The sequence below is a fragment of the Cupressus sempervirens genome, chromosome 7 (genome assembly GCF_028749045.1).
Source record: "Cupressus sempervirens isolate cs-2001-9-10 chromosome 7, ASM2874904v1, whole genome shotgun sequence".
NCBI lineage: Eukaryota > Viridiplantae > Streptophyta > Pinopsida > Cupressales > Cupressaceae > Cupressus > Cupressus sempervirens.
The window spans coordinates 785385226-785405044 of NC_143124.1; the positions used below are offsets into that span (position 1 = coordinate 785385226).

A 19819-nucleotide genomic window follows, 5' to 3' on the forward strand; every position below is an offset into this window, starting at 1 on the left:
CGGGACTTCCCGGGAGGTCACCCATCCCAGTACTACTCCAGCCTGAGCGTGTAGATAATTGTCAAATTTAACATATAAAGATAAAAGTTAAAATTTGAACTCACCATCTCAATCCAGCCTACCATTGTAGAATGCCTATCGGCATTAATTAAGAAAAAGAATATCAATGATGATTTAATAATAAAGACCAGACAATACTGTTTATAGAGTGGTGAAAGGAATCACTTTTGACACTAACCGGTCACACTTACAATAATAGATTGTGGAAAAAAGCACTTCATTTTCATACTTTAAAATCAGGGTCTCTGAAGTTTTGCATGTCTATTGTAAATTTCTGCAGACTTCTAGGTTGGTTTATCAACATTATAGACATCCCCAATCATAGATGTAAGTAGGATAGCTTCATGTGAAAATTAAACAATGACGCAGACTATATTCCAATAGCATTTTAAGCTAATCAAGTATTAAACCTAATTTAATAAACTGTATTTAGCATAAACTCTGTTTGAGATTCAAGTTCAAAATTCGTTCAAATTTTTTGGGTGGTGGGTTCAAATCTGTTTTGGGTTTGTCTATACAAAAACATATGTTTATGTATGTGTGTAGCAGCAAATAAGTTCATACACCACTATGCTAATAGAAAAACAGCATAGCAAAATACACCATATATATTAATGGTTTTTCTTCCAAATGGGCTATGTTTTACCTTTTTGGCCATTTTAGCAGTATATTTTATGGGTGGAGGGTTGGATTGATTAAAATTGACCAAAAAAGCTTTTCAAAAGTTAAAAATACCACTTTTTGGCCAAATTCAGGCTAGGTCCTGCTGCAATTTGCAAATTTGCCATAAAAATGGCAAAATTCATGCCAGGTTTGTCTGACAGAATTTGGGCAGACTTTGAAGGCCTGCAGCACACTTCTGCAAGAATATGACAAGGATGAGACTTTTGCAAGAATCAGACCAGACTTTTCGGTTGCCAGGGAAGAATTTGATAATACAGCTCATAAGTTACTTTATTCAAAGATCTTCATAAAGGAAAAAAAACATTCATTACAGTGAAACAGAAGTCAATCTATCTACTGTACCATATATCTTATTATTAACGTGCATGCAAGAGGAGATAGGAGCCCATGGAAGGGTAAGGCGGAGGATAACGTTAAAATTTTGAAAATAAAAACAATCAAGTGGACACGCCACCATATCTAACTGCCTGCAATTTATCCAAGAGTTACCATCTACCATATATTATCTACACACTGGTCGGTTATTCTCAAACAAACATATATTGAAAGAGATTATATAAAAGACAACCATGTGCCTAGGGATCTTAACAAATAAAATATACCACATGAAAGAATATATCTGTCTAATGGGGCAGACCACTATGGAACAGGGTTCATCGCCTGTCAGATGATGATGAATCACTGGAGAATAAGTACTTCACTCGTGACAAAACTGAGTCATGGGTGGGGTCATAAGGATGATCCTTTGATGGAATTTCCAGAATAGCTGGCATTGGATTGTTGTAACTATCTACAAGGAAACGAATCATGTTTGCAACCTAGAACACATCATTAAATACATGTTAGGCGGTATATAACACAAACACATAGCTCATTGTTACAAATGAATGCAAATAATGTATATTTTAAAAGATCAAATAACAAAAAGACCCTGTCATTCCATCTCACACTTCAAATGCAGTTCTAAATTCTTGCAAAAATGCCTTTTTTTATTCCTCCCAAAGCGAAAAGCATCTTGGCTTTGTAAAAAGGAAAAAAGTAATGGTACAAATTTACTTCTCATATTAAAAAAATTTACTTTCTTAGTTAATTTCTTAGCGATTGAATGTGTTTATGGCTTAGGAGTCTAGGACTGAAGACTCGTGACTCCAACAAAATCATTTCATTGGAATTAATTCAAGTGGTTAACATTAAAAATTCAATAGTAATAAAATACTGTACCCAACTAATTATTGACCATCTAATACCTCCAGTGATTAACCAAACTAATTAAATCCTTTCATGTGGGAAAGATCTTTACATGAATCCATCAACATGCCATAACACAACAAGCACAAAATGAATTGAATAATTGATGACTCGAAGGGTACTCTATGTAACATGACAAATCTATAGGATTATTGGGTGCCAGGCTCTCTGATTGAGGCTCTCTGGATACCCTCTAGTTCTACCTCTCCCTTAGTTTTTACTAGAGCTAGGAAGAGGAAGATGTGATTGTACTGATGTATTTCTTTTAGTTTAACATAAAATATTTATTATTTTGCTTCCAACTATCGGCATTCCTCGTGAGAATGTGACTTTGTACCCACTCTGTGTTTAAATATATCTAGACTAAGCTTGTTTGCTTTGTGTTCTCATTTATTGACTCATTGGATGCATCTTTTCATTGAATTTTGCAAAAAAAATACATTTCTAGTTAAATTTAAGCAATTTTTTAAGTTTCTAAGTTTTTTGCCAAGATCTTGCCGAAAACTGACCCAGTTTTCCCAAATTTTTTCCACATCTTGGCAAGCTTTTCACTTGGGTGAGTTTTCCAACTATGATTGATGCAACCATTGGTACATCAATTTTATTCAAAGGAGATTTTTTGAAAATGTCCAGCTACATAGAAAATTTTTAAGGAATTATATTATTAATCTTGTTTAGGTTGAGAGAAATTTCATGTCAACAAATTTTGCAACTACTTCTTTGAACAGAAAGATACTTAAAGATCATAGTTTGCAAACCCTGTGGATACTCGCTATTTTTCTCTTTTGAAAAATTTAGCTCCTATAGATGCAAAGTATTGGTCAAAATGCCTACACAGGTAAAATCATGGTTTAAATGTGTTTTTCACATATATATTTTGCTATAAAACTATGCATTTTCTCTTTTGTGATGTCAATTTATATTTGATAAAGTTTGTAAGTAAATTTTGAGAAAAAATGTTCTTTTAATAATTTTAGTTTTCAATAATTTCACAATTGCCAAGTTTCTGCTTACTACTTCCCATGTTTCTGCGATGTCTAACATTTTGGGCTTGCAGAGCACTCCCCGAGTCTGTGAACTGCCCCTAAATTTGATTTACAACAAATTTATAGTTCAAATCATTTTAGTTTCACCACTTTCACCCCACATCACGAGTCAGGCTTCAGTAAGTCCAGCAATAGGGTTTCCTTGGTCGTACTAAATTTCAGCCCCAAAAAACTGTCACTTATATTCCAAACTCAAATTGCATCTATGACTAAATTGTATTGGCTATTTTTGAGAGAAAAATACATAATATTGTCTGGTTATTCACAAGTTTTCCTTTAAAAATCATACACATACTGACATCTAATCAGACAGAAATCAAAATCATGTAAGTATTCACAAGTTTCAATACCAATTGGCAATAGATGTTAGAAGTATTAAATCTGTGTTGCAAAATCTGATTGGGCCAAACAACTTGAAAAATTGGAACATGCATCAAGGAAACAAGATCGAAAACACACTTTTTCAAGAACTGCAAATGTTGCTCCTGTGAGTGTACATATTTCAGAGCTCCTACAACAAGATCCTATGCAGACTGCAAACTTACCAAAAAATTCCTCACTAGTTGCATTACATCATTAGTTTCACTATGATTCACTCAGAAGGGCAGAAAAACTACTACATGCTTTTGTATCAGGAACATTCCCAGACTTCCATTTCTATGTGTAAGGGCAAAAACATTCAGCAGAACTTTGATATAATAATATAGAGAAAATTTGTTACTTAGAGACAGCGACTTCTATGAAGCTGAAATCAATTATATTTTTGTAATGTTTTTAGAAGCACACAAAAATGAATATGAAAGAATTGAGATAACCAAACAAAAAGAATGTCATATTACTTACATATTGACTGATTAGCACAATGGCAATGTCTTCTTTTGCTGTAAATTCCTTAAAAGTTTCTTCAATGGTTTTAACTGTGGTCTCTGAAATAAAAGAAAACAATTAAATATTTGAAAAAGCAAGAAACGGTATTAAGTTTAAGAGTTTCATAACACACAAATTTAGAGATATAAATAATGATAAATAAGATATGGATTACTATTTGCCAATTTGGAAGCTTAAATACTGACACATAATTCCCATATCTTCTATGAAACATGAAGATGGCTCTGCTTGTACTCAAATGCAATAAAATTTATTTCCATTTGACAATATATGAGGCTATTAATTACTCTAAAAGGGGAATGCATGAATTTAGAAGCATTACTTGAGAACAAAATATCTTGATGGAATGAAATTGTGTGGTTTTTGCATCAACTTGATATGTATTATTTAAAACAACAGCTGTAGAATACTTGTTAATGTTTTCAACCAGAATAGCATAGAGATAAACAGCAAACAGAAACAAGTAAAACAAATACATGAGCAGAGATACCCTTGGAAAACCCTCCTACTCGAGGGAAAAACCCAGCCACTCAAAAAAAAAAAATTATTGAAATAAATTATAATCAAAGGGACTCAATACAAAGCTCTCAAGCTTTAATCTGGAATGAATCTTTCACAGAGGTTGTTAACACTTAACAATCACTAATCAAAAATACTAAAGACAGATTGCCTTTCTTACACACACATTGTCATACACTGCAGAAATGATACACATAAAATGCCAGCAGTATCAATCAAGTCTTTCGGTAAAATTTCAGTGGACACTCACTATCTTCCTACTAGCTGCTAGTGATACATTTCTCTTTTCAGACTGAGCAAAGATAACTGTGTCGATCATATACAGAGCGCATATACAACAGCAATTTAGTTCTCAGGCAATACACACCAAACATATACAATGAACCCAGCTCTACAGAAATTCATGATAATGATAATGAATGTGCCATTAGTGTATCTTATTGTTTCTCCAACACCAAAATCATTGAATTGTCTCCGTAACTGAAGAGGCTTTCCTGGTTAGTTAAGAGACAACCGTTACCAGCACCAACAAGACTCTCCAGTACCTTGAGAGTAAACAAAAACATCATGTTGAAATGATACAAAGCCATGAACCAATGAGATACAATGCAAAGTGAATAACGGATGCCAAGTCATCTAATAACCAGTGCCTTGCAGTCGCAACCAATGAGCTTTCCACATAGATGCTCTTTCAGTGATGACAATGCCAAGACACACAAAGACGTAAGCAGGCCATAAGAATGCCAGTTCATATGGAGGCGTTCATAACAAGAAAACTCCAAATGAAAAACACGAGCACGCCATGAACTCTCTCGCAGCTACAATATCTTTACCAATAATATAATAACAAAATCTCCAAATAAACAAAAAAATAAACTAAATTGTTCAAGCATATAGCTTCGGTCTGACAAATCTGTGACCAGCATACATATGTATATATATACAACAGTATGTTGCATATACTGCTGTACATATATGCATACGTATCATTGCTGTATGAGAATCAATACACAGTTGGAACCGACGATTATATATATATTTTCTGAGATCATTCAAGGCATGATCAAAACTTATTTCTAATTCCTTTGATTTAGATCACCATCGATCTATATTTTATATCGGGCTGCAGTTATTATGATTAGTAATACATTGTTATACTTGTGTTAACTCTGAAAACTAATCGGGCATGATTAGTTACACCGAACTAGTGTGATTGTGAATGTCCATGTCTCCATTTATGAGAATTAATACACAGTTGGAACCGACGATCATATATATATTTTCTGAGATCATTCAAGGCATGATCAAAACTTATTTCTGATTCCTTTGATTTAGATCACCATCAATCTATATTTTATATAGGGCTGCAGTCCTTTTGATTAGTAATACATTGTTATACTTGTGTTAAGTCTGAAAACTAATCGGGCATGATTAGTTACACCGAACTGGTGTGACTGTGAATGTCCATGTCTCCATTCAGAGACATGAATGGAGACATGACCATTCACAATCACAACCTTTCGTATGATAAGTATACTTGATCCACCAGAGTAAACAAGGCATCAAAATCAATTAATACAAGCACATCAAAGGATTGACAGACATTCTGAGTTCAAGAATATTATATTATCTCTGCACTAACTTCTACAGATTCTGGAGCGAATTTATCCTTTGTCAACATCAAACCTGCATTAAAATTGTGCACCAGTCTGCAATCGAATTTGAAATCTAGTAAGAAACTTTACATGGGATCAAAGCCTTGTTAAAGAGAGATCTCATTAAATTTAAGAGATCAGATTTCACAGTAGATTGCAATCTCTCTTTTCTCTACAAGATGACAAACATGTTAAGATTCAAACACCACCTTACAAGTGCTGATAACTTCGAATCCTGCAAACTTCGTATAATGATGTTATTAAAAGAAAACAAATTGGAATCTTTTGTAAGAGAAGATAAGGAAGAACCTAAAGATGATCCAGAGAAAACATTATGGATCGAGAATAATGAGAAGGCCATGAAGATAATTGTGGATGTCGTTCGAGATCACAGTGCCTATAGTGCTGAAACATGCAACAGCATATCGCATGTTTAGAGCTCTTGAAAATGCATTCATAATAAATAACACTGGCAGAAAACTTGCTCTTAAAAGACACATGAATAATATCAGCATGAATAAAGGAGAAACTGTAAATGCCTTCTTCGTGAGAATCACAAATTTGAGAGATCAATTATTTGCAATCAGTTATGAGATTGACAACCAAGAATTATCCCTAATAGCGTTAGGAGGACTTCCAAATTCTTGGGAATCCTTTGTACAAGGTATAAGTGCAAGATCTAAAATCCCAAAACTAGATTGATTTAAGATCTGATTGTCTTCAAGAAGAATCGAGATTAATGATTAAAGGAAAACATAAAACCTCAAATGAAGACATTCAAGTTCTTAACACCAACTCTTATAAGAAGGGAAAGAAGAAGAACAACAAAAGGAAAAGAAACTTTCATGGAAAGGGACAGTCAAAACAAAAGAAAGATGTGATCAATATGGACATTATGCAATAAATTGTCCTGATCGATCGAAACCTCAAGCATCATTTTCCAAATCTGATAAATCAAATGAAGGTCGTGAATCCGAGAAATATGTCTTCTATTCAGTATTGTCCAGTCAAATATCAACCAAATCAAACACTTGGATAGTTGACAGCAGATCTTCAAGACACATCACTGGATATCAAGATAACCTAGAAAGCAAGCAAATAGAAACAGATGAGGGAGTTACAATTGGTGAATCAAATGAAGGTCATGAATCCGAGAAATATGCCTTCTATTCAGCATTGTCCAGTCAAATATCAACCAAATCAAACACTTGGATAGTTGACAGTGGATCTTCAAGACACATCACTGGCTATCAGGATAACCTAGAAAGCATGCAAATAGAAACAGATGAAGAAGTTACAATTGGTGTTGACTCTACACATTCCGTAAAAGGAATTGGGACCTGCACCATCAAATTGAAATTTAGAAATTCTATTCAGCTTTTTGGAGTTCTTTATGTACCAGGTATTAAAAGGAATTTAATATTTATATCTGAACTTGAAGATGACAGCTATAGAATTGCATTCATGGAAGGCAAGGTACTAGCATGGCCTAAGAATTCAACCATAAAGAAGGCTCTAACAATAGGAGTACGACTAGGACTATTATATGAGCTATGCACTAAGTCAAACTTTGCACTTGTGCATGAGACTTCAGATTCAAATGAAATATGGTATAGAAGATTAGGTAATATCAACTTTCATGCCCTAACATCTATGGAGAAGTTAGTAACTGGAATGCCCAAATTAAGCCATATTCACAAGGAATCATGTAAAGGTTGTGCCTTGGGGAAGAACACTAAAAAATCACTTCATCATAGTGTGAGCAAAACTAAAAGTGTTGGAACTAGTGCACTCTGACCTATGTGGACCCATGTCTTTACCATCCATAGGAGGGTTCATGCACTATGTGATATTTGTTGATGATTTTTCAAGGAAGACATGGATATACTTCCTTAAGTGCAAAAAATCGGAAGAGATCCTTTCTAAGTCTAAAGAATTCAAAACAATCACTAAAAACACCTCTAGAAAGAAAATTAAAGTTTTGAGAACAGATAATGGGAAAGAGTACACTTCTGAAATATTTAAAGAGTTATGCAAACTCGTTGGGATTAAGAGTGAGTTTACAGTCCCCTACAATCCTCAACAAAATGGAGTTGTTGAATGGAGAAACAGAACTATTGTAGAAGCTGCTAGGGCTATATTTTTTTATCAAAACTTGAGCATGTCATTTTGGGTTGAAGCATCTAATACAACAGCCTATATTCAGAATAGATGTCCTCACCCGTATTTGGGCAATAAGACCTCTGAAGAACCATTTTCAGTAAAGAAACCTAACATTAGTCATTTAAGGATATCTAGATGTCTTGTGTATGTTCATGTACCTAAGGAGAAAAGGAGAAAGTTAGAACCTACTGGAAGAAAAGGAATTCTTATTGGTTTTAGTAAAACAGTAAAAGGATACAGAGTCTACATACCTGCACAGAAACAAATAGAACTCAATAGAGATATCATTTTTTAAGAAGATATTACTTTCAAAAGAGCCAAAACTTCAGATGAACTAGATACAGATGACTTATCCCAAGAAGAGGCTCATGCTCTTGAGATTCAGAAGGAGTACCTTGAAGAGACTTCAAATGAAACTGAGATCCTTCCTGAGACTCAAGAAGAGAGTCTTGATCATTTTAAAAGGCCACTTTGGGCAAGGAAAATTATACAGGAAGGAGATGGATTTGCAGCACCTTCAAGGACTTTCCGAGAAAGCAAAAGACCTAGAAAATTGACATACAGTGCATTCATGTGTGAGAGTCCAAACCCTGAACCTTCAAGTGCTTCAAAAGCACTTAAATATCAAGCTTGGGCAATGGTGGAAGAATATTAGTCGATACTAAAAAATGATGTTTGGGATATAGTTCCTAGACCTAAAGGAAAATATGTTGTTTCTTGAAAATGGCTCTTCAAAGTTAAGTATGTTGCAGATGGTAGCATTGAAAAACATAAAGCTCGTTTTGTGGCTAGAGGGTTTTCTCTAAAAGGAAGGAATCGATTTTGAAGAAATTTTTGACCAGTTGCCAGGTATATCTCAGTTAGAGCTGTAATAGCCATTGCAGTAGCCAAAGGTTGGAAAATCCATCAAATGGATGTACAAACTGCTTTTCTAAATGGAACAATTGAAGAAAAAGTATACTTGGAACAACCAGAAGGATTTGTGACTCATGATGTTGCCTCTTATGTATATAAATTGAAGAGGGCTCCATATGGACTCAAACAGGTTCCTCGAGCCTGGTATGAAAGGATTGCTAAATACCTTGTAAGTCTTGGATTCACCAAGAGTGTGGCTGATCCAAATCTTTACTTTAATGTAACTAAAGGTGATATGCTAATTCTAATTCTTTATGTTGATGACCTTCTGATTACAGGGGAAGAACATCTCATTAATCAATGTAAGGAAGATTTGGCTTCTGAATTTGAAATGGACTTAGGAATTTTTCATTACTTCCTTGGTTTAGAAGTGCGTTAAAAGTCTGAGAATATCTTTATGCATCAAAAGAAGTATATTATTGATATTCTGAAAAGATTTGGAATGTGGGACTATCAACCTATGTCAACACCTATGGAAACCAACTTACACAAGCTAAAGAAAGCAAGTGTTGAATCCAGACTAGTTGATCCTACTTTATACAAACAGAAAATTGGCTCCCTGATGTATCTCGTAAACACTCGACCTGATATCTGCTATGTTGTAAATGCATTAAGTCAGTTCATGTGTGAACCTTGTGAGATTCATCTTGTTGCTTTAAAGCATATATTAAGGTATCTCCCAGGTACTATTGGGTATGAACTTAAATATGAGAATACCAGCTTAGAGTTACATGGATATACTGATTCTGATTGGGCCGGAAATGTAAAAGATTGGAAAAGCACATCAAGATGTTGTTTTAGCTTAGGATCAGCCATGATCTCTTGGATTTGCAGAAAGCAAGCTTCTGTTGCTCAGAGTTCTACTGAGGCAGAGTATATTGCAGCAGCAATGGGAGCTAGAGAAGCAATGTAGCTTCGAAAGTTGCTTTCTAACTTATTGTAAGCCTATGAAACTTACCACTATTCATTGTGATAACCAAAGTTGTATCAAGTTATCTGTGAATTATTTCATGATAGATCCAAGCATATAGAAATTTCTTACCACTACATAAGAGACATGGTGGAAAGAAGAGCTATTCAGTTGGAATATATTAATACAGGTGATCAAACAGCTGACATTCTCACCAAGCCTCTTCCTAAAGTGAAGGTTGATCATTTCAGAAAAAACTTGGTATGGTTGAAACGTAAGTTTATGAGATTGAGTCTCAACTTTGTAAATTTGTATTATTTTAACAAAGATGTTTAAAATGTAAACTCTTTTGTCATATGTGTGACTATAACTTATGGGCCTACCTTATGTACATTATTAAAAGGTGACAATCTTTTATAATGAAATGTTGATTCTAATAATATAGGTGACGACTTTATAATTATTAGATTACTATCATGATGAATATCATGTGACTTGATATTCATGGAAAAATCATCATAGTTAAAAGAGCATGTTGATGGATACCATGTGACTTGATATTTGTTGAAGATCAATATGTTCAAACTCATGGTGGACATTATGTGACATAATATCTATGGATATACCATGATCTTTTATGGTAGTTATCATGAGACTTGATATCTGTGTACACACCATAACTAGAAAGAATATCATGAGACTTGATTTTCTTAATATATCTAGAGGATATTACTTTTCAAATAAGAACTTATATATATGCACTTCATCTTTCCTAGCTAAGAGGTAGTGTTAAAGCATATAGCTTTGGTCTGACAAATATGTGACCAGCATACATATGTATATATATACAACAGTATGTTGCACATACGGTTGTATATATATGCATACTTATCATTGTTGTATGAGAATCAATACACGGTTGGAACCGACGATCATATATATATTTTTTGAGATCATTCAAGGTATGATCGAAACTTATTTCTTATTCCTTTGATTTAGATCACCATCGATCCATATTTTATATCAAGTTGTAGTCATTATGATTAGTAATACATTGTTATACTTGTGTTAAGCCTATAAACTAATCGAGCGCGATTAGTTACATCGAACTGGTGTGATTGTGAATGTCCATGTCTCCATTCAGAGACATGACCATTCACCATCACAACCTTTCGTATGATATGTATAATTGATCCGCCCGAGTAAACAAGTCATCGAAATCAATTAATGCAAGCAAATCAAAGGATCGAAGGACATTCTAAGTTCAAGAATATTATATTATCTCCATACTAACTTCTACAAATTTTGGAGCAAATCTATCCTTTGTCAACAATGATCATAACTGCAATAAAATTGTGCATCAGTCTGCCATTGAATTTGAAATCTGGTAAGAAACTTTACATAAATATCACCAAAACTATCATGGCCAACTCCAACAATGCCAGCATGCCTAGGATTCCCCTATTGTGAACCATCGGTGTTAAATTTTAAAATTCTCGAGGAGGGGTCTAACAAACCTCTCAATTGATCCTTAGAAAAAGATGTTTGCATCTACTTCTCATGACCTAACTTACATACATCAAAGCACAACCTTGAAGAGGAAAATTAAGACAATCACAAATAACATCCCTAGGATCCACACCTCCAACCAAGTCACACTATGCCAAATAGTCTCACGAAGAGGATGAATAATTTTTCACCACAAGTTTTGAACAACCACCCTAGCATCCTAAAAAATCCTCTAATTCCTTTCCAAATATGCCAAATGATAAAAGAGGTTCTAATAGGGATTTACCCTTACGGATCTAAAACTTGGTCAAAGAGGAGACATGCCAACAAGCCTGAGACCCCAAATACCCCACCAAAAGTGCCAAATCTTCTTGGCAAAGAAACAATAAAGAAATGAAGAGAAAAAAACTCCTCACTATTAACACACAAAACGGACATTGAGGGCCCCTGAAAGACCACCTTCACAAATTATACCAAGCAAGACATCAATTTTGAACAACCAACCACATGAGAAAAATGTGTTTAGACTAAGAAAATGTATTCCACTTGTTTTCGCCAAGGCATCTCAATACCTCCAAATAATTGTCTATTAAGCTCTAAGTGCCTTGCAGAACACAATGTTAACCAAATGGGTCACTGCCCAAAGCAAAACATCGAACCCTACCAAGGAGTTGCACTCTCAAGAAGCAAGAATTACTTCTTGAATGTAAAGAGACACTTGTTAGTTACAAAGAGTGGGGAATAACAGTGTATGGAATCAATTTCGGAAGACTGACTGACAATTTACAGAGTTTGGGAGAGCAGGAGAGAATTATTGAATCAAACGATTTTCTACCGTTTGGAGAATTATTCTGCTTCCGTGAGAAATGCGTTATTTTTTCTAGAGAGACATTGTCTTCGGTACTAGAAGAGGTGCCCACGATAGTAAATAAAACCTTAGAAATTGGCAATGTTATGACAGGACTAAGTTTGGTAGTTGTTTCGGGAGCTATCTGAGAGTGTGGAAAGCATCAATAATCTTCAGAGTAAGAATTTCTTTATGCATTTACGGGAGTTTTTACGACTGTTCCTTCAAAGCCTAAGAATGAATTATTGGTAAATACCTAAGTTATTGATTCAGATGCGGATGCAGATGTAGGAGGAAGCGTGTGTATATATATATATATATATATATATATATATATATATATATATATATATATATATATATATATATATTATGCAAAGAAATGCAAAAAATATACAAAAACAAAACATTTGATAGTATGACTACAATACTACACCCTTTATCAAAATTCAAGATATCTCAAAATTCATATGATATATCAATATGTGCTTGTTCAACATCAAAGTTTTGTCTTAGACAATGAGTTCCAATAGGTCATGTTCAAGATTCTGACAAAATAAAAAACTTAGTTTGCGATTAAAGATTCAATCAACTAATATGCATATGAGTCTGAATCATAAGGATTTGCAAGAAATCCACATTCCCGTCATCATCTCCAACTGCTAAAAGATCATCTGAACCAAAAAGGGTTCCACTTATGCTAGATGCACCATGTGCCACACTATCATCAGCACCATCTCAAAGTGTAGTAAGATCGTGTAGTGTTGCATCCAAATCCGCACACTCAGGGACTACATCCCAAAGCCTTGTTATCCCTTCCTTGTAATGATCAATCTTACGTGACAAAAGACGCAAGTTGGTGTAGATAAAGACCAAGTCCTCGTCTTTCTTGGAGCCCAACCGGTTGTGCTTCATTGAATGGATAAAGGAGTATGTGCTCCAATTCCTTTCAGCAGCAGAAGAACTAGCAACCTAGATAGTGGTTATAGAACATACAAATGAAAAGGAAATAAATTTTAAAGAATGTGTGAAACACTAAATTCTACAATGCAAGTCGTAAACATAAAACAAAACAAAAAATTAAAAACTTACTTGTTATAGGACCTTGATTGCAAGATGTAAATGGAGAATTCTTTAATCCCAAAGCAAACAGCCCAAATTCTAGCCTCACTTGTTCATGCATTTCTTCCAGTGGGAAGAATCTTGTAAGAGCTTTGTGGCACCCCTCAGCAACCTCCTCATCCGCAAATGTTGCAAGTCTACTTGGCATACCAAATACCTCCTCACTATAGCACATAGGAGATAAGACATATGTAAGGAGGTGCAATGGGGTAGTCATCTTCTCCTAGCAATGGTGGATGATTGCTTCCACTTGATTGCATGTCTTCGCTTTGTGTGGGGTCACCCTCATGTGATTGTATAGAATGTGTTACCTTCTTAGCCATGGTGCCCATGCCATCATACACATCCCCCAATCAAGGAGTGCTTGTATCAGAAAAGCGGAGCATAGTCATGATGGGCTCGGTGAAATCCAATACATATGCCACATGAGCCCACCAACTCTCATCCAAGACCAAATCCTTGACCCTTTGGGCTCTTTCTAAATTTGAGGCCTTCCATGACCATTTGGTTCAATGTATCTTTTACCTTGAGGAGTCATCTAATAACAATTGTATGAGATGCAAAACGGGTCTGAGCAACCTAAGCAAGTTAACAATATGTCAATTGACCATAAAGTTATAAATTTTAACTAAATTACAAATCCATGAAACATTGAAACTTAGTAATTTCAAAAAATTAATTTACCTTCAGCAACTCCAATTTGAAGTGTGTTCTAAACATGGATTGTGACATGTGGTGGTTTGTCACAAACATTTGTATCTCTTCCCCTTCTTGGTATATTTTCTTTGCCCAATTCATTTGAGTGCGAATATTCTGCATAACCAAGTTAGGGGAGTGTACGGTGCATGGGGTCCAAAAAAATATGGTTATACCGACTCTCAACCAAAGCACCTGCACCCTTGCAATATTTCGTGTGGTTTGTGACCACCTGTACCACATTCTCACCACCCACCATCTCGATGGCCTCAATAATTCTAGAAATGAATTTGGAATCCTTCACTTCCCCTCATGATGAACAACCTTCAAAAACAATGCCCCTTTGGGGGACGTTGCAATCACATTAATCAATGGTCAGTTTCTTGTATCATTCTAAACATCTAACACAATAGTTAGACCAAAGTTTTCCAAGATTTTTTGATTGGTTGAAGGTCTTTCTCTATATGTGTCTTCTCTTGTTGCAATATAGTCGTACGCACATTTTCATACACCGAGCTTGTGTAATCAGCTAGTGATTCTTTGATTGTTGTCATCATTTCCTTCCAATATGGTGATCTCACCAAGTTGAAAGGAAGCCCATTTGCATGGAGGCAACCTACAATAGCTTCATCAGCACGGTCTCTTGCCTCTATTTTAAATGCGGTGTGCAATGGGCCTCTTTTGTGTGTTAAAATTCCCACTTCTACCTCATCCTCTTCTAGTACACGTACTTGCAAGAATGGGTGTCAGGAGGGTATAATTGGTTCAGTGGGTGCATGCATCTTGTTCCTTGAGGATGGAGCTTGACTGTAGCATTTTTTGAACTTTTGACCAATGCATCAACAGCTTTTTGTTCTCTTACAAATGAAACTATTTCTAATCTAGTCATCCCAGTACCATTTTTGCCTTTGCACATTCCAAATCCTCTGCCATCAAAGCCCATAAAACGAAGCTTCACCCAAGAATATGAGCTATTGAAAGGTTTTCCTTTGTTACTTTGACAATAATTGCACTTCCAATAGTATAAGCCACCTCATGAAACCTGTGTTATCCATGTTGTATGTCTCCACAAAGGAGATCCTATATCAGTTTTGGAATTATCAATCCCTTGCCCTCCTTGGCCCCCCACTGAACTTTGACTACCACTAACACTGGTGTTCTTCTTGCCTAGATTTTTGCAACCTATTATATAAGAAAATAAATAGATTTTAATATTTATCAATCCCTTGCCCTCCTTGGCCCCCCACTGAACTTTGACTAGCACTAATACTAGCGCTCTTCTTGCCTAGATTTTTGCAACCTATTATATAAGAAAATAAATAAATTTTAATGAGGTCCTAACAACTGTGAACATCATGCATAATAGTGCAAAAAAATGGAAAAAAGAACTACTAAAATAGATACCCAAACTTGCTGCTTTATATCTTTATAAAAAAATTGAAAATTTTCATCAAAATACTCAAGAATGGGATTGATCACTTACCATAAATGCTGTAAACTCCTTTGAGGAAGCTATCTCTCGCCCTCCGATCAATGTTCTTTGAAAATGCTGAACTTGCCTTCACAATGCAAACTAGAGACCAAATGAGAAGTAGATTGTAACTACAAACAAAGTTCCCAAATGAGTTGTGAATGCTTCAACATTCACCTTTAGTGTCGTTTTAGGGTTTCCTTGCAAAAAAGACCTGAAATTTTGAATTAGAGCACATGCAAACAAAAACAACTTTTGGGTGTTTTTAAATAGTTCTGGGCGTTGAGCCCGCAGATTCCTTTGGGTGCGTCCGGATGCCCTGTGGAGGCTGGCCGGAAGCCAGCCACAGGCTTCTGGATGCAGCTGAAAGCCAAGTATCTTGAAGCCGCATCTGGAAGCTTGTAGCTGGCTTCCGGCTAGCCTCCATAGGGCATCCAAACACATTGGGCATCCGCCTGCTTCCACTTCTGCATCCAGCTATCCCGGGGACAAATCCGTATCTTAGGTAAATACTGAGAAGAAAGATTTCAACAGCTAAGACAACTTTGTGAAATGCCAAGGGAGAACTATCTGTTTTAAAACAGGGACAAATAATATATGCATTCGAATTGAACTTTGATTTTGAAAATGAAGTAACAACCAGCTGTAGATGTGTGCAGACGGTCTGTACTCTTTAGGCATTGAAGTGGCTGGGAAGTTAAGTGACAAGCCAAGATGACAACGAAAATCCTCTAAAATACAGCGTCTAGCGGAACAGCATGCACAGCAGGTGTTTACTGTAAGAAGCAAACCATTTACTCTGATTGTTGGCTGAAGGAACCAATTCATTAAAGTTGAAGGAATTGGGTCTGGGAAGCCACGAAGTGTTGTGGTTGTTGAAGAAATTTCAACAGCAATGAGTATTGGTCGAGAGTTCTGTATAATCATCCACAGGCTGCTAGCCACACAACTTTCAGAGCTATTATGGTATTAACTTGCTAATGATTTGACATTTGAGGAACCATTATTCACTTTCATCTTATCGGTTCTGGAAATATACAAGGAAAAAAAAGGTTTTTGTAAGGTGTCTAAAGAAGTCACAAAGCAACTATTTCATCAGTGTACAATGATTAAATGACTCTGCAGCTTAAATTAAGACTGCAACCTTTGAGTGAACTCCGCAAAGAATTGGTACAGGTTAGAAAACTTGAAGCAGTAATTTTGGTGCATATGATTCTTAAAAGAACATTGGAGTTGCTGTTATGTTTTGATGCTTAGTATTTGTTTCTTCCTTTTCTTAAAAAAAGAGAAAAATATTAATCTCCATAAGGAATGACAGAATTAACAGCACAGTGGGTGAATTTAAGTTTAATTGTTCTAAAACTGTAAAGGGAAAGAAAACAGAATTGGGGGTTATCATATTACAGTGGTACCAGAGCTCAGATTGAGTTCTTGCAGCATGTTGGCTTGTTATGTGCCCATCAACTCATCATTACTATCTCCATAGGAATAAATCAAATCCTACTTCAAACCAGCAACCAGAGTTTGGACAGACTGACAATTGTGCAGGAACAATGGAGGATAGAAATGCTCACAATAACAGTGGTATTGAGAATGCATTAGGGGCGTTGGCTAGAGCACAAAGAGAAATGATGAACATGCTGACAGAGTCTCACCAGCAAATGACTCAAATGATTACTCAACTGGTGCAACAAAATGGCAACCATGGTAATGCAAGACAGAATGATAACAATGGAAATCATGGACATGGATCAACAAATAATGGGAACAAAAAGCCAAGAGCTTCTAGGTCTACAGCTAATTCTAGATCACTAAAGCTAAATTTAGTCAAGTGAATAATCTCCAGGTGGAAATGAACAAACAGATCAAGTATTTTTTGAAAAGTTTGGACATATTGGCAAGCTTTCGGTGTTGATTTTCAGGTTGAAATGCCTCTTCCAGAGAATATAGCTTTCAGAGAAAGAAATAGACCATGCAGAGGAGGTGGTGGTAGATTTCAGAACCAAGGGTTGCAAAGGAAAGTAGGCAAGGTAACAATACCATATATTGATGATTCAGGTATGGTCACAGCAAAGTCCTGAGTCCAGAAACTAGATGCCTTTTTCCAGCCCAAGCCTATGTCTGAGATGAAGCTATGAAATTCACAGATTTGCATTTGGAGGGTAGTGCTCATGCATGGTGGTATCATGGGTTGATTACATTAGGTCATGATAAAATTGTGTCCGAAGCTTATAGACCACTTTGATAAGAAGGATTTGGAATTGGATTTCAAGAAGTTGGCACAACTAAAAACAGTGAGATTCAATGGAATCTTCCATTGCAGATCTTCAGAAACTCTCAGTATGTAATGCCTCCTATCAGAGGCTGTCAATTTTCAATGTTTAACATACATTATTATGCATCTAAATTGTATTTATTTGGATAAACAATAAATAGTTCATAATAATTAACGCATTTAAGCCTGATTCCTTCTCTCTTAAACATGCAAATGAGGAGGATGGGAATTTCCATGTCATAGGGCACTTGACACTAATCTACAAGCAGGTTTCCTCAAGGCATTGGGACTGCATGTTCGTACCGATCTTGGGATTTTCCCTCAAGGCACATATCCTTACCTATCTTGGAATTCACATATCTTGTGAGAATTTACTCTCCTCCCGAATTGACAGAAACATATCTTCTTAAGGGGCTATAGTAAGTGATTTGAGAATAGACTACAAACATCCTCTGTATTACAAACATATATTCATATAATATGTAACTATATAATTCCAATTTTTATTATGAGGAATATATTTCTTTGTATATATCTTGATATGTCCTTATCTATAACAGATTCAATATATAATTGTCTTGTACTATCAGTTAACTATATTAACATAGTTATTCACAATGCACATATTTGTCAATCTATGAATTTTACAAATGTGTCAAGCTTGTATTACTTCTATATTAATTAATACCTAACAAATAAAGATTCCACCTAGCATGAACCACCAGATCAATTAACCTGCTGGTTCAATCAATACCAATTCTTGAATTATATATCTGTCTTCTTTTATCTATTCAGGGCCATACGGTTATTCAAGGCAACCAGATGCCCCTGAAATAATTGTAATAGCTGTGTACTGTATTGATTGGACTCGGCAAACTCTTTGTTGTCCGCCGTCTCCACCACACCCTTATGTTTTATTATACTAATCTCCACTTTATAGTCGTGTATCTCTGCTTTTCCTCCCATGCTACTTCGTATTACCTTAGAGGGATTTTTCGCAACAATTTATTCTCCACAACATTGTGTTACCAACACAGTGCTGCCAGTGGTTGTCCTTTTCCCCTTTTGATGCCAATCCAACATGTCAATAATCCTCTCTTACATCCTCCAAGTGGTGCTTTGTCTACAGTCACGCACTTTCCTTGTTGACAGTCAACTGATATGGCATTTGTTAGTTGATGGTAATGCTTTAAGTGCTTTGGTTATATTTGTGAGTATATTTATTGATGACTTACATTATTTTAACTTATTAATATAATGAGTATATATATAACATTTCCTGATTGATAATAATTTAGTAATGAATATCTACAGCATTATGTGCTTTCATTTAGTTGTTTATACATTTATCCAATAATTAATATAATAAAATGATATGCTGACTAAATAATGAATCAACTCTGTATGGTTAGGTTCTGAGTTGTTTTGAACTATATATGTATTAATCAAAGAAACGAGACTTGGACCCGGCTCGGACTTGACAAGGGTAACTTGACTCGTGACCCAGCTCGGACTCGATAGTGACTCGGCAAAGTGATAAAACCCTTGAAATTTAGAGATTTTTTTGGATTTAAATTAATTCCATGCACCCATTCTTGAATAAAGATTAAAGACACAATAACATCATAAAATAGAAGGTAATTTGATCACATACATCGATTACGTAACTACAAAGGCAAAAAAATTAAAAATCAGCCAAGTCACCTAGGCGAGTCAGCTGAGTCAGCCGAGTCAAGCGAGTCAGCTGAGTCAGCCGAGTCAAGCGAGTCAGCTGAGTTGGCCGAGTTGAACCGCCAAGCCAAGGTCACCGG

General features: G+C 35.5%; 1 protein-coding gene across 2 annotated transcripts in view; it reads right to left on the reverse strand.

The window, feature by feature from the left end:
• Positions 1 to 1064: 1064 nt before the first annotated feature.
• Positions 1065 to 19819, reverse strand: part of LOC149549695 (vacuolar ATPase subunit F family protein) — a 56371-nt gene continuing 37616 nt past the window's right edge. For both annotated transcript variants that reach the window (XM_089792977.1, XM_089792978.1), the window contains exons 4-5: positions 3882 to 3964; positions 1065 to 1562 (exon numbers count right to left, since the gene is read on the reverse strand). In XM_089792977.1, the coding sequence (XP_089649103.1) occupies positions 1398 to 1562; positions 3882 to 3964 (248 nt within the window). In that variant the 3' untranslated portion in view covers positions 1065 to 1397. The remainder of the gene's footprint in view (positions 1563 to 3881; positions 3965 to 19819) is intronic.